The following is a 13581-nucleotide window of genomic DNA, read 5'->3' as shown; positions in this document are numbered from 1 at the left end:
GGCTGTAGATGAAGAAGATATCTGAAAGCAGCATGTAGTGGATCAGGTTATGTATATTCAAGGCAGCAGCCAGAGTCCTGGATCCGTCTAGGCGGGGGTGCGTGCTAGCACCAGTATGAATGAGTCAATGCTACTACTACAGTATTCTTCATTGTATGAACGAATGCTGCGTCTTTCGTAGACTTCTAGCTTGATTTTTCTGGTTATTAGGCACACTGAATGACTCCGAATACGAGCTTGACTCCAATTGGGCATAGATTATCTTCAAATACGAGTCCCGTTTTCCCCGCATGCGCTTTATAATCAAGCCAGAGAACTCTCAAGTTAACTAGTTGACTAGTTGACTAGCTAGTTCACTTAAGCGGTTTGACAAAATTCTCTGATCCACTCATCTACTAACCAAATCCCCAGTCGTGGAGATAGTTCAATTGCTTCACCTCAAATTTCAATCACCAGCGCGCTGGGAATCTTTCAAGGCATTATGGCAGCATCGTCCACCAAAATCCTGACGGGATCCTGCCACTGCCGCAAGGTTCAATTTACGCTGAATGTGCCCACCGAAGCCCTCCCATTGAAAATCCATCTCTGCCACTGCACGATCTGTCGTTATAGCTACGGCACACTATGCTGCTTTCACGCGCCATTGCCCGCAGGTGTGCAACCACAATTCATCGCGCCATCCAGCCTGGACCAGATGACTTCGTACACGCATCCAAGCTTCCGGTCGCTCAAGTGGTCCTGCAGCCATTGCGGCTGTCATATCGGAGACCAGGGGATCGAGGACGGCGGGTGGACGATTTCGAGTGCGATCTTCGACGTCAACAGAGACGACCCAGAAATCTGGAAATTCAACAGCCATATGTGCCCGAGCTCGACGCCGGACGGAGGACTCAGTGCTGTGTTTTCTACAGTGGATGGGCATCGCCTGGAAATGAACGATCTAGGCGAGCCGGCGCCGTCGACCACGGCGCCTGCAGTTAGTTCATTGCCTCGACGCGATGAGAACGACAAGCTACTGGCGCAGTGCCATTGCGGCGGCGTATCGTTCACAATCTCCCGGCCGCGAGATGACTTCCTCGCCAGTCCGCACAGCAAAGGATGGGTTTCCTCGATTGACCCGAAACGATGGCTCGCCTGTCTGGATCTCTGCGACGACTGCCGGCTGGTCAGCGGCGGGAATGTTCTGGCGTGGATGTTCGTCCCCAAGGATCATATTTCGCCGCCAATGCCGCCGGACCTGATGATCGGGTCATCCAAGGGCTACCAGTCAACCGACGACGTGCTGCGAACCTTCTGCGGGACCTGCGGTGCGACAGTGTTCTACTACTGCGAGGCGCGACCGGGGATCGTCGATGTGGCAGTTGGTCTGCTGCGAGCGCCGGAGGGTGCCATGGCCGAGCAGTGGGCCGTGTGGAGAGCGGGCAGGCCGTCCTGGCCAGAGAATGGGCTGCGCTACCACGCAGGGTTTAGCCGAGCTCTGATCGAAGGCATGAAGAAATGGGGGGCAGAGCGAGGCCACGCGCAGGACTTCGTGATCCCGTAGAGGAAGAGTTTCGATGGCTGAAGTAGTCAGCTGGAGACTCGAGAAATAGCAACATCCACAAGAACTTTAAATACACACAGGTAAATAAATACACACAGGATCATTCTTGCATGTAGAAAATGACGTTCGAGGGTCCTGCAGACCAAGTACCGGCTGTAAGCGGGAGCTGCAGAAGACCCGCTTTTTGGGTGAGTCAAAACTGTCACAGAGTGGAGAGAGTATATCATGATCATAATCTGCCGTTTCACTCTGTTCACCTCTTGTAATTCAGAAACCAAACTCCCCAGTTCGAGATAGAGAGACTATGACTCAACTCAAATTCGTCACCCTCGACGTCTTCACGACGAAGACGTTCTCCGGCAATCAATTGGCCGTCGTCTTTCTCCCAGAAGATGAATCCGTCACCTTGACGCAGCGCCAGAAGCACACCATCACACTGGAATACAATCTGTCCGAGACGATCTTCGTGCACCCCGTACGCCAGCAAGACAAGCGTACCATCGACATCTTCACCATTGAGGGCGAGATCCCATTCGCCGGCCACCCCACCATCGGCGCCGCGTCATGGTTCCTGTGCCATGCAGCCGACTCAGCCAAGGGCAGCGGCGTCACGACGCTGGTGACCAAATCCGGCGAGATCCCAATCTCCATCATCAACCCAGCGAGCCAGGCTGTGCAGGCGCAAATAGCGCATAACACGCGCATTCATGCGTCCCGGTACGCGCTGCAAGACCTGCTGTACCTGCACCCGACGCTGGCGCCGTACTTCCCGGACCCGGCGACAACGTTCCCGCTGTTCTCGATCGTCAATGGCATGAGCCAGACGTTCATCGAACTGCCGTCGCTGGAGGCGCTGGCGGCCGTCCCGCGCGCCACGGGCGGCGAGCTGGTCCCCGTCGAGCGGCATCTCGACGAGGGCTGGCAGTCAGGACTGATTTGCGTGTACTTCTTCGTTCGGGATGTGGAAGACAGCGTGATGCAGCAGAAGGTGATCCGCACGCGCATGATGCTAGGCGGGCTGGAGGATCCGGCGACAGGCAGCTCGGCCAGCGGGCTGGCGTCTTATCTGGCACTGACGGAGGGTCAGGCGGGCCAGGAGTACCGGTATCATTTTGTGCAGGGCGTTGAGATGGGACGGCGCAGTGATATTGGCGTTGGCGTGACCTTGAATGCCAACCGGAAGATCGAACAGGTACTGCTGACGGGCACGGCGGTGCGGGTCTCGGAGGGCCTCATCTCGGTGCCGGAAGTGTAGAATATCCAAAAAAGACCTTTTCTAGTTTCTATCCAGGAAATATGCATAATGGATATGAGTCAACGATCCTCCCGACTGCTCCCATTTATGGCCAAGCCGTTGGGAAGATGCGAAGCCTGGAAAGTCTGGAAGAGATAGGAGGAGTAGCAGTAGGAGTAGTAGGAGGACAGAAGTAGTAGCTGGTATTCAAGCAATTGCAATTGCGATGTTTCGTTGTGTGTCGATCTTACAACTTCCTTTTCGCAAATCGGTACACACGCCATTTCAAAATTTCAAAACCGAGCACTTCCCATCAGATCATGCTTCCGTAGATATTCGAATCCGATACATGGAGAATTGACAATTCACAGCAGGCTCGAATAGAGACACCCGCATATCGCGAAAGTTGTACTCACGGGGTTACAAGGAGACAGAGCCGACTCATAGGTCAAATGGTCGTAGGTTGGGGTGGTGTGTCAAAAGCGAGAGGAAGAGTTAGGAAGCGGATGGTCTAGGAATGATACGGAGGGGATATTGTATTGTGATATGGAGGATCAGTGACTATAATCTTTTTTTATTTTTTCGGTCTCGCCTTCTAAATGATAGAGGCTCTTCCTGTCCCTCGTTGCGTTTGATCAAACTTTTAATATTTAAATTGCCATGCCGAATGAAGTATGAAGTGCAAAAGAGACAAAACCGATGTATCGGGAGCCAGTGGCTATCAAATCTTCCCGTCCGCAACAAGCTGTCTCAACGCGCTCAGCGTGCCTTCCACGGCGCCCTGGCTCATGCGCTTCTGCTTCTCTAGCAAGGCCGCCAGCTCCTCCTGCGAAACTCCGGGATGTCTCCACTCAAAGATATATGTCATATACAGGTCGCCGCCCGCGCCCTCGCTCACCACGTTGCTCACGCGGCTCCCGTCCGGCTGGTCAAATTCCACACGACAGGGTTCGAAGGAGGTGACCACTTCTTTGACTCTCTTCTGGGATTCGCGGAAGACGACTTCGCGAACGACGACGGAGTTGCCGGTCGCGGGATCGACGGATTCGCTCAGAACGTCTGTGGATTGGATTGCGCCCGGGACGAAGGTTTCGGCAGAGCGGACCTTCAACTGCAGACCTGCCCAGATTTGTTGCCGCGTGAGTGGGGTTACCCCGGAAGGATTGATGGGGGCCGTGAAGGCCAGATTGTTGGTGGACGACATGATGGTGAAAGGAGGGTGGAGATGGGAAGTTTGAGGTGGAATGTTGGAGGAGGGGAAGGTGCGGGGAGCAGATTGGCAGCGCTAATGGAGGTTGATTGGCCAAGTTTCGATGTGCATGTGTGGGCGTGTGGGCGTGTGGGTGTGTGGGTGTGTGCTCTGGAGAAGAAGCGCAGACTCAATTTATATGATATGGGGGCATTCGAAGGCTGGGACTGTGTTGCGCTGCAGCTCCGTGGTTCTGTCGTGCTGTTGCTCTGCGATACCCCGGAGTTGCTGACGGAGCCTCCATGACGTAAGCCCGAGGAGCTGCCTAAGCTCGGGGTTTGCGCGCCCCGAATCCCCACGTGACTGGGACTTGAAGACCCTAGAAAGACCCTGAGGTAAGCCGGCGCTGACTAAGCGTGGCACGCCCCCTGTCGCACCGAATATACGTATTAGTGCCTTACACCGCCCCCCAATGCGTGCCGGAAGCGTTTAGCTGTGACAGGAACTGTGGTAACAGTAAATTATTGACAACTTTCAAAGGGCTCACCCCCCAACAGGCCGACATAAAATAGGGAGATAGATCGTAACAACTAGACCTTACTCCTAATACTTACTAGGATTACTAACAAAAAAAAGTCTCCCGAAGGTCGATGTCCCCTCTGATCCTCCGTTCCTGTAATCGTAATCCTTTTCTCCTTTAATTCCTTGATCCTTCGACCCTCTAGAGATTCCTTTGAACCCTGTGCCCCCCCCCCCCCCCCCCCAAAAGTGCCCAAGGCAGCTTCACAAAGTCCCAACACGCCAGACCTCCGCTAGGAAACCCTCCACGATGCCGCGAACCCCATGAGATATCTTTTGTCATTGCTCATTGCCCGGTGCTTGGAGCAGTTCCCCAGATCGAAGAAAGCTAAGAGCCGCATGGCCTCCCAAGCAAGACGCTCACTGTATTGCCCCTGAGGTTCGTAGTGACGATATCCAGGTTGCCATCTCCGTTGAAATCGCCCACTGCAACGTCCACCGGCGTGGATCCCACCAAATACGGAATTGGCGCCTCGAAGCTACCCGCTCCATCCCCGAGCAATATACTCACGGAACTGCCCTGATAATTCGTGACCACGATGTCGAGATGGCCATCTCCATCGAAATCGGCCACTGAAACAGCATATGGATTGGCTCCTGCCGGGAATTGGGTTGGCGCCTGGAAGCTTCCCGATCCATCACCCAGCAAAACGCCCACTTGGTTATCGGGATAATTTGTGACGATGAGATCGAGATGGCCATCTTCGTTCACGTCGCCCACAGTGACTCTCTGGGGGTTGGTTTCTGCCGGAAATGCAGTTTGTGCCTGGAAACTCCCCGACGCAGTACCCAGCAAGACGCTCACCGTACTATCCGAGGCACTTGCAGTCACAATATCCAGGTACCCATCGTTGTTCAAGTCCGCCGTCAGAAGACTGGCTGGTCCCAAACCCACGAGATATGGGACCGGCGGCTGGTAGCTTCCTGGTCCACTACTGAGGAGGACGTTGGCTGTATTGTAACCATCGATCGTCACGATATCAAGATAACCGTCTCGGTTGAAGTCGCCCAGAGCAAGTTGAGTTGGAGTAAATCCTGCAGGAAATGTGCTTTCTGCCTGGAAGCTTCCTGATCCAGTGCCCAGCAAGACGCTCACTTCAAAAGTGCCATAAAGTGCAGTTACAACATCGAGATGGCCATCGTTGTAGAGGTCGCCCACAGCAATATCGAATGGATTAACCGACACGGGAAATGTGGACTGTGGCTGGAAGGTTCCTGATCCAGTACCGAGAAAGAGACCGACTGTACCTGCTCCATTTGATGTCACGATATCGAGATTGCCATCTTCATTGAAGTCACCCACAGCAACACCGTTCGGATTACCGTCCGTGGCGTATGTGGTATGCGGTTGAAATCCCGGGAAAGTTGGGCACACACAGGCGCCTGATGAGCAAGTCGCTCCAGTAAGGCACTATCGATGCGCAAGGATTTATCATATTAGTAATCATATGAGAGAGAGAGAGAGAGAGAGAGAGAGAGAGAGAAACATATATATATATATATATATATATCAACATGACAGGAGCCCTCCGAGGAATCATGTTAGATGCAACTCACAGTGTTCCCACAAGAGCCGCAGTTACTAGCAGAGGTCTGGAGGTCGGTACAGACTCCATTACAACAAGTCAGTCCGGACGCGCACTATCGAAGATCAGTTATTGATCGTCACAATGTATGCAGTCTGCAGCCATCTCACACATTGTCCGTTACATGACGACGAAGCAGGGTCACAGCCTGTCTTTGGGACGCAAACACAGCTTCTGCTTTTGAATAAGCTTCTTGATTGGTTATCCCAAGACAATTGCGAAACCGACTCACGACATAGCTTGTCCAAATATAAGTCCAAAGAGACTGGGGGTATCACCACCGCTATCGCAGTAACCCGACTGGGCCCCTGATGCAATACACTAATGAATCAGAGTGTCAATATATTGACTCAATAACCCCCAAGAGATCCACAGAACGATATTTTACCTTGGTGTTACAAGCGGCGGCGTCACAACTGCCACCGCCGCCTCCAGACCCAACTCCGACCCCAACGCTGCCCATCCCACTACTATCTCCACTGTTAATATACTTATCCCCGCCTTTGATGGAGGTATCCCCAGTCCCAAAGGGACCATTCCCTTTAGCCCCGCCCCATCTTTCGAGAGGATCATCTCCAGGGAGCGCGGTAACGAAAGCGCAACCAAAAATGGTAAGAAGAAAACGCATTTTGGTGACTTTTGCTTCAAAAGACCGGGAATTTAGAAGGGAAAAAAACGTTGTCCTCTTGGACTTGTCGTACCACTTGTCGTATTGAATCCGGCTATCTTTTCCTGCGCCCTTGGGAAGGAGTTCTAATATAGTGTCATTAACAGTCATCTTTACGCCCCTCGCAACTATTTGCGATCATACATAGAATTCTTGGATCTGTCTCCTACATTTTCGCATAGCCTCAGTTTACTGCACATCCAGGAGTCAATTATATGCCCTTGAATTCCGGCTGAGAATTCCGGCCATCAGAGCAGTGTTCATTGGTATTTGAATGCGCCTCTACATGCCCCTGGCATAGGGAGGGGAAAAACTGTAATAGGGAACGCCCCGTCAAGTCTGACACTTTGGGGGTTTGAACCCACATTCCTAGCCTTTGCTTAAGGTGCTACCATTCTTTACTTTAATGAATATTCTTATTAGGCTTGAGAGAGGGGGTGCGAATTAGGAGGTAAGAAGTTACTTTTAATTGAGAACTTAATAATACATTTTGAAAAATAATCACCAGACAAGCATATACCGTAGAAGAAGAGATATCTTAACCTAGAAACAGAAGGGTGTTTTTGCAAAAGAGGGGTTGAGAATGTGTTATGGAGTCTATCTAGTAGAACAAATGGGCACTACTTGCAGGTCAGTGGCCCTGATTATAGGGCAAAGAGAAGAATAAGCCACAAACTAGAATCGTGACTAAATCGGGAGGGATAAAATTTAGTGCGGGAAAACAGATGACTGAATCTCTTGAAGATTCAAGTCAAAGTAAGAGTGCTCCTCTCTTTTATTATAGATAATAAGATCGATGATAAATATACGTTTGCTTTGATTTCTATTTGTCACATTATAGGTACGTTTCAGAGCCGAGCTAATTACGAAAATCCTTATGTAACAAGTAAATTATGTTAACTAGTTAGCTCATGACATATTAGCTATGTTGGTGCTTTCTCTAGCGAAAGCAAGAGCTTTCTAAATACCAGCGGAAGCGAAACCAACGTCAAATATAGAAAAATAGTGTTCTCAATATATTATATAAGTCTATGGTAGTCCTAATACTGCTAGAAAGTTCCAAGATATAACTCCCGCAAGTAGTCAACAGACTCGTTCTCTCCCAAATCAACTAGACCTCAGTAACATACAGAATGCGGTACTATATCACCATACTATTGGCTCGCAACACCACTTTCGTAGTATTGCCACTTCTCCATAACAGCAGGGTGTTAGATTCCTTTTATTGGTCAATTATGTGTTTCGATTCTTCCTCCGCGCCTTCCCGCTCAACGTTGGAGATATAATTAACAAGGTCTAAAGTCCTCACTGAGCTATTTTGTTGGTTGATATTACTTGCAGCATTGGTCAGCTCGCTGGCCGATCATTTGACTGGCTGAACACTTGGTTGGACATTGTTACTGGTAGAATGCTTTGCACCTATATATCGAAGTACTCTCTTAGTACCCCAAGAATAAGTATATATCTAAAAATTTATCCTGGCAGATCGAAATTCGTGGGTTGATCTCTTTATGTTTATTTTTAGACTCTGTGCTATAAAGAGAGAGATATTACCCGAGTAGACTTTTCATCTCAAATTCTCTAGGATCACAAAGGCCACTTCACTACCTATATCGAAAAAGGCTTGCGAAATCATGTCTGCATCAAGCTCTGCCAACAAACCCAAGCCCCAGTGGAGAAAGGCATACCCGCCACCCCCTCCACCACCTTCAGATAAAGACAAGATGCCACCACCTGTAGCATCGTGATACACCTGCAGAGTCATAATAGATTCATTCACACAGCAGCATTGCAACACCCGGTACAATACGATGCCTGACTTGATGAAACATCATCAAAGAACAATGTCCCGGTATCCTACCTCGCTGATTACACTCCCTAAGCTTCAAGGAGGTTTATCAGCACTCGAAAGCTCTACGAATATTGTCGGAAAGGCACCTCTTAAGGTATAGAGGATTCGATAGATTTTCTGGCCTATCAGACAACCACTACGTATTGTAAAGTGGAAATGGTAGACGAGGGGTGATCCCTGATTGGAGTATATCTTTCCTAGTACACAGTCTTTACAGGATATAGCTTCGCATCTCCGATAGGGAGAGAATCAACTTTTACACTCTCTTCGCTTCATCTGCTTCTGCTATCCCCTTTGAGAGGCTTTCTCCCATCGTGGTGTGGTGTGGTTTGTTGGCTGGTTCGCTGATCCATCTCATCCTGCCTGCATTCGTAGGCTTGCCGTAGAGCGCCCTGGTTCAATATATAGCCTCTTACCCATATAGTCTAAATATCAGACTTTCCACTCTATCCAAGGCAAAAACTCTTCTCTATTATCGATCTGCATCTAACATCGATCACAATTTTTGGGCATCTGATTAGCCTGACGGTCCGTGCTTCCACGGTGTCTGGCCCGTCATCGTCGTGCAGTAGTAAACCTTTTGATATGTACTTATCTAAAATTCCACCTCATTAAAGCCTCTCTTGACTCATATGTCAGTCTCCAGCGTCGATTGTTGTATCGAGGATCTATAATGTATCTGGACCCGTAAATTGTTTTAATCGCTATTTTTGAAGAAATGTAAAAATATCACCTCTGACACTATTATCAGATTCTTTCAGGGCTTTAGAGGTCAGAGCTTTAGAGGTCATTCGGGATTATTGAAATGGCCAAGGAAAGTAAGATGGACGCAGGAATGGGGAAGTGAAAAGTGGAAAAGTGTTATAGGGAAATGGCCAGATTTGGAGTCTTGAACAAGGCAGGAGAGAGTGTGTGGAAGCTAATAATGTAGGCGTTGGAGATTTGTGCACGTCAGGAGTAAGTTAGGAACCTCCTTGATCCCTCATCAGTGATCCATTAGTGATATAAAAACGGTAGACCTGAACATATCCATTTGAATGTGGCATTGACGAGGATTACCCAATTGGGTTGGTGGGGCCGGGGAATTGATTGATGACGCCGTTCAATCATAGGGGGTCATGACTACGATATACATGGGTGCCAGCTATTACAGTGGGAGTAAAATAGGGAAGGCCAAATAGGATCCCAAGACCCCTACCGCTCTTTGCTCCACTATTTCTAAAGAAAGGTAAATTTAGGATTGAAAGGCTAGAAACACATCCATCTAAAAGGCATAGAGAAATCACAGACTAGCGTGCACAACATTTATCCTTTCCTGAATTAGGTAGCAGCTATAGCGATAACTCGGAGTCGCTTGGGTATAAGACAGCGGGATCAATTAGTGTCTCAACTAGAGCAATGCCATAACATGGCGAACCAAAGAAGTGTAATTAAATACACTCTTATCATGAAATAGCAAGGGTACAAGCCAGGAGGTCCAAAATAGCGTTGCAAGCTTAGTAGACCCATCTAGCCTAAGTATATAAAAGGCCACGTAACTCTATTCAATATCTACTATAGCTTAGCATCATCTACATCAAACCAATTTAGATACACCGTTTGTTTCAAGCAGTTCTCATTAATGACTTCATTCGCACCTTCTTTGAGGGTCTCCTGAGACTATCGACCAGGCCCACTATAATACCATATCGTCAAAACGAGAATGATAGATACATAGATTAATCTACATGCTTATAGAACTCAATAGCGACGGGTTTTCAAGTATAGTTGATAGAACAGCTTGAAAATCTACACCGATATATCAATGAATTCTTGTAGCTGAATGCTTCGGATTGGAGCATCAGCAAGGAATTGTACGCCAAACCTTGAAATGTAATAAATGCACTACTTAAATTGGCGCCAAGGATCGCTTTTCATGCTGGTCACATGGGGAATTAAGATGCTCTTTCAAAGTTTTCTTCTTGCCTGAGCTTTGATCGCTCCTTTATTTTTTGTTACGTTTCCAAGTTGGACGGTGAGAATTTGAACGCATGAAAGCCGTGATCATATTGATGAAAAGTGTCAGTACCTCCTCAACTAACAATCTGTTCCCTAAATGGTTACAAAATAGCGTCAAACCTGGACCTCAGCAGCCCGAGATGATTTTTACACATAGCAAGTAGCAACGGAAGACTATAAAAGTCAAACCAAAACATTGACGTAATCACTGAACAGTATTTAATAACCAGCACGCTGCTGGCCAGCAGTCATATCTTGCTGCTCGGGCGGGCGGTTCAAACCGGCGCCGGTGCCAGTGCCAAGTTTCTGGGAAGGGGCAGCGCTCTGCATATTGTCTGGTCCTCTCGCGCCCATGTTCTCATTATAGCTGCTACCGCCCGCTGCATTGCCACCAAAACTGGGCGGGGCAGTATTATTACCAGAGTTTTGACCAACATTGTTCTCCGGCATCCGCTCACTCCCCATGGTCCTGGGTGGACAGGGAGTGACATGGCTGGTGGTTTTGTGGTCCCTGTGTTCCTGTGTGGAGCTGCTGTAATTTTCCTCACCCATCTCACCGGGCGCCTGATTAGCATCAAAACCGTACTGGCCTGGCTCGTGATGGGACCGGTGTTCCTGAGTAGATTTGTCGAAATTTTCCTCACTAGAGGTATGATTGTCGACCCCTTTGTTAAAAGGTTGTTGCTGAATTGGCATGTTGCTCTTCGAGTCAATACCCTGGGCGCCGGCAGTGCTTGTCTGGGGGGCGACGGTGTCTTGTTTGGCTGAGCTATCTATATATTTATTTTCTTAGTCCATGTAAACCAAGAAGCTGGTTCATGGCGAAGGTGGAGGTGCTTATCTGGATTTGAAGGGCAGGCAGAGGATGTGAGAAGGTATGAGATGATAGTATAATCTTTTGATTATACCATTTGGACATGAATCATGTGTATTGACAGAGCTTCGACATACCTAAATCACTGTCAATGCGAGGATCCAATTTATTTGCCATTTTTGTTCTATGAGGGCCAGCATTGATGGAGCTGGAGCTGGAGCTTGAAGTATTCCCAGGCATTGCGTTTGCGTTGTTTGCGTTTTGCGCGTCGACATTGGGCCTGCTGGCCCCGCTAGCATTTTTTTCATTTGTATTATTGGTCAGATAACCCTCATACTGGCCCTCTATATTTTTCTTGAGCATACGTAATACATGAATAATGTGACTTAGAAGCTTACGTTTATTCATAGCTCTCGGAGCAGCATCAGCACTGGCACCATATGAAAAGGAATCAGGGCGGTTGACATTGGAGCCCATATTAGCAGAGTTATTCATAGGAGGGGCGTTCTGACTCCGATTATAGTCCGATGTGAAGGGATTGGATGTCCCGTGATTGCGATCATCCGAAGCACGGCTGCGCGTCATAGGCCCATCACGATCAGTCACGGCATCTTTGATTTTGTGCACGATATTCGACATCGTGGATATCAATGATTATTATGAATTTATAGATGGTTTCGGATAGAAGAGATGTGTGTTTGTTGTATTAAATTTGAATCTGAAGAGCCGTCTTATATGCGTAAGGTCTCTGATTGCTTACTGCAGAATGCATCTGATCTCTTCTATGTGAAAATCATGACGACATCAAGGTACTGTTTGAAAACGAAAACCAGGAAATAATGATAATTACCTGCCATATCATTCCTCTTCATCTAACATGACGTTGTCAAACAGGTTCGAGGATGGAAGAATGAGTGTATGGCTGAAATGAAACCCCGAATCTAAAGCTCAAACTCACCCACGGTAATTAAATTCCTATTAGATACCAGCAACATGAGGGCAGAAATGTGGATAATCTGGGGATGTAGCCTACGACTATATTTCTCCAACTTGGATTTCCATGGTTCACGGCGACCCGTGGTTTGATATTCAGGTTTTAGATGAACACTATCTAGCGACCAGTGGCAATGGACATTGTCATATTTGCCACCTTTTTATTCGCGCAAAGGGAGAAAGTTGAATTTATCAGACTGCAACTGGTCTGTGGCATAATCCAGATGAAGAAGGTGGTGGGCATGCGACCGAAGTCATTAAGAGTGGACGGATAATCTGAATATCCGTCCCAGAATTAGGTCGATTATCGGGGTTATATATAGACATCGTCACCAAACCGGCTCTGAGGATTCATGAATATCTTTCGGATAGGTGCGAAAATGTACTAAAATAAAAATTTTGAGATAATAGGAGCCAATGCTAAATTGGTTCAACAAAAATGAATAAGGTTTTATTTGATTCGGCGAGCTTTTCGGAGCAAAAAATAGGCTTCGATAGGATGTCGCCCAAACTAGCACGTTCAGGTCAAAAAAGAACATTTCAGGATAATCACCTAGAAATATAGTAGCGAAGACATAAAATCTGAAGAAAGGGAAGAATGGATTTTTTTAAAAGTTAAAGACAATCAAAATACATAACTAGTCTATTTTACCACTTGTCAGAAGCCTATTGAGCTAATAAACAAATTCTCATTCATAAAATTCCTACAGCTTAGACATCACCCATCCCTAGATTCAAGTGCCATATTAACGAATCAAAGCACCTTTAGCAACAGATCCATCCGAGGCTTACACAGAGTAGACTCAGAATGGTTGAATACAAATTTGGTATATAATCTAGATCACCTCCACTTTCAGTACATACGACCACAGGGTGTGGAGAACAGGGCTTCCCGTCCGCTCAGTCATACTTGAGCCACGCACCATTTGCCAATCCTAGTAAGTCAGGTAGTTTAGGTTGGTAGCGAAATGGGTGATCACCGCTTTCTGGTCGCGAGACCGGGGTGAGATGGAGGTGAGAGCAGGTGAGACTCACCCTCTGTCGCGCGAGCACTGTTTAATTTTGCTGTCAGATCTTGAACTCCAGAGAAATTGTCCACTTAATGCTGAAGCACAGTCCAGCCGTT

The 13581-nt window shown here is 47.9% G+C and overlaps 5 protein-coding genes across 5 annotated transcripts; 2 read left to right on the top strand and 3 right to left on the bottom strand.

Annotated features, from left to right (window-relative positions):
- Positions 1–481: 481 nt before the first annotated feature.
- Positions 482–1543, top strand: N7462_006302 (GFA family protein; the record flags this gene model as incomplete). The annotated part of the gene is made up of 1 exon (XM_057078020.1): positions 482–1543. The coding sequence occupies one exon, from the start codon at positions 482–484 to the stop codon at positions 1541–1543; it is 1062 nt and encodes a 353-aa protein (XP_056933600.1).
- Positions 1544–1847: 304 nt separating this feature from the next.
- Positions 1848–2798, top strand: N7462_006301 (PhzF family phenazine biosynthesis protein; the record flags this gene model as incomplete). The annotated part of the gene is made up of 1 exon (XM_057078019.1): positions 1848–2798. One exon carries the CDS (start codon positions 1848–1850, stop codon positions 2796–2798), a length of 951 nt encoding a protein of 316 aa, XP_056933599.1.
- Positions 2799–3498: 700 nt separating this feature from the next.
- Positions 3499–3981, bottom strand: N7462_006300 (SRPBCC family protein; the record flags this gene model as incomplete). Its single annotated transcript, XM_057078018.1, has 1 exon — positions 3499–3981. The coding sequence occupies one exon, from the start codon at positions 3979–3981 to the stop codon at positions 3499–3501; it is 483 nt and encodes a 160-aa protein (XP_056933598.1).
- Positions 3982–4873: 892 nt separating this feature from the next.
- Positions 4874–6759, bottom strand: N7462_006299 (FG-GAP repeat domain-containing protein; the record flags this gene model as incomplete). Its single annotated transcript, XM_057078017.1, has 3 exons — positions 4874–5956; positions 6103–6186; positions 6520–6759. The coding sequence occupies 3 exons, from the start codon at positions 6757–6759 to the stop codon at positions 4874–4876; spliced, it is 1407 nt and encodes a 468-aa protein (XP_056933597.1).
- Positions 6760–10867: 4108 nt separating this feature from the next.
- Positions 10868–12101, bottom strand: N7462_006298 (uncharacterized protein; the record flags this gene model as incomplete). The annotated part of the gene is made up of 3 exons (XM_057078016.1): positions 10868–11421; positions 11600–11806; positions 11861–12101. 3 exons carry the CDS (start codon positions 12099–12101, stop codon positions 10868–10870), a joined length of 1002 nt encoding a protein of 333 aa, XP_056933596.1.
- Between the last annotated feature and the right edge of the window lie 1480 nt (positions 12102–13581).

This window comes from Penicillium macrosclerotiorum (assembly GCF_028827735.1).
Source record: "Penicillium macrosclerotiorum strain IBT 26536 chromosome Unknown utg000006l_segment0_segment0, whole genome shotgun sequence".
Taxonomy (NCBI): Eukaryota; Fungi; Ascomycota; class Eurotiomycetes; order Eurotiales; family Aspergillaceae; genus Penicillium; species Penicillium macrosclerotiorum.
This window is presented reverse-complemented; position numbering and strand designations above follow the sequence as displayed.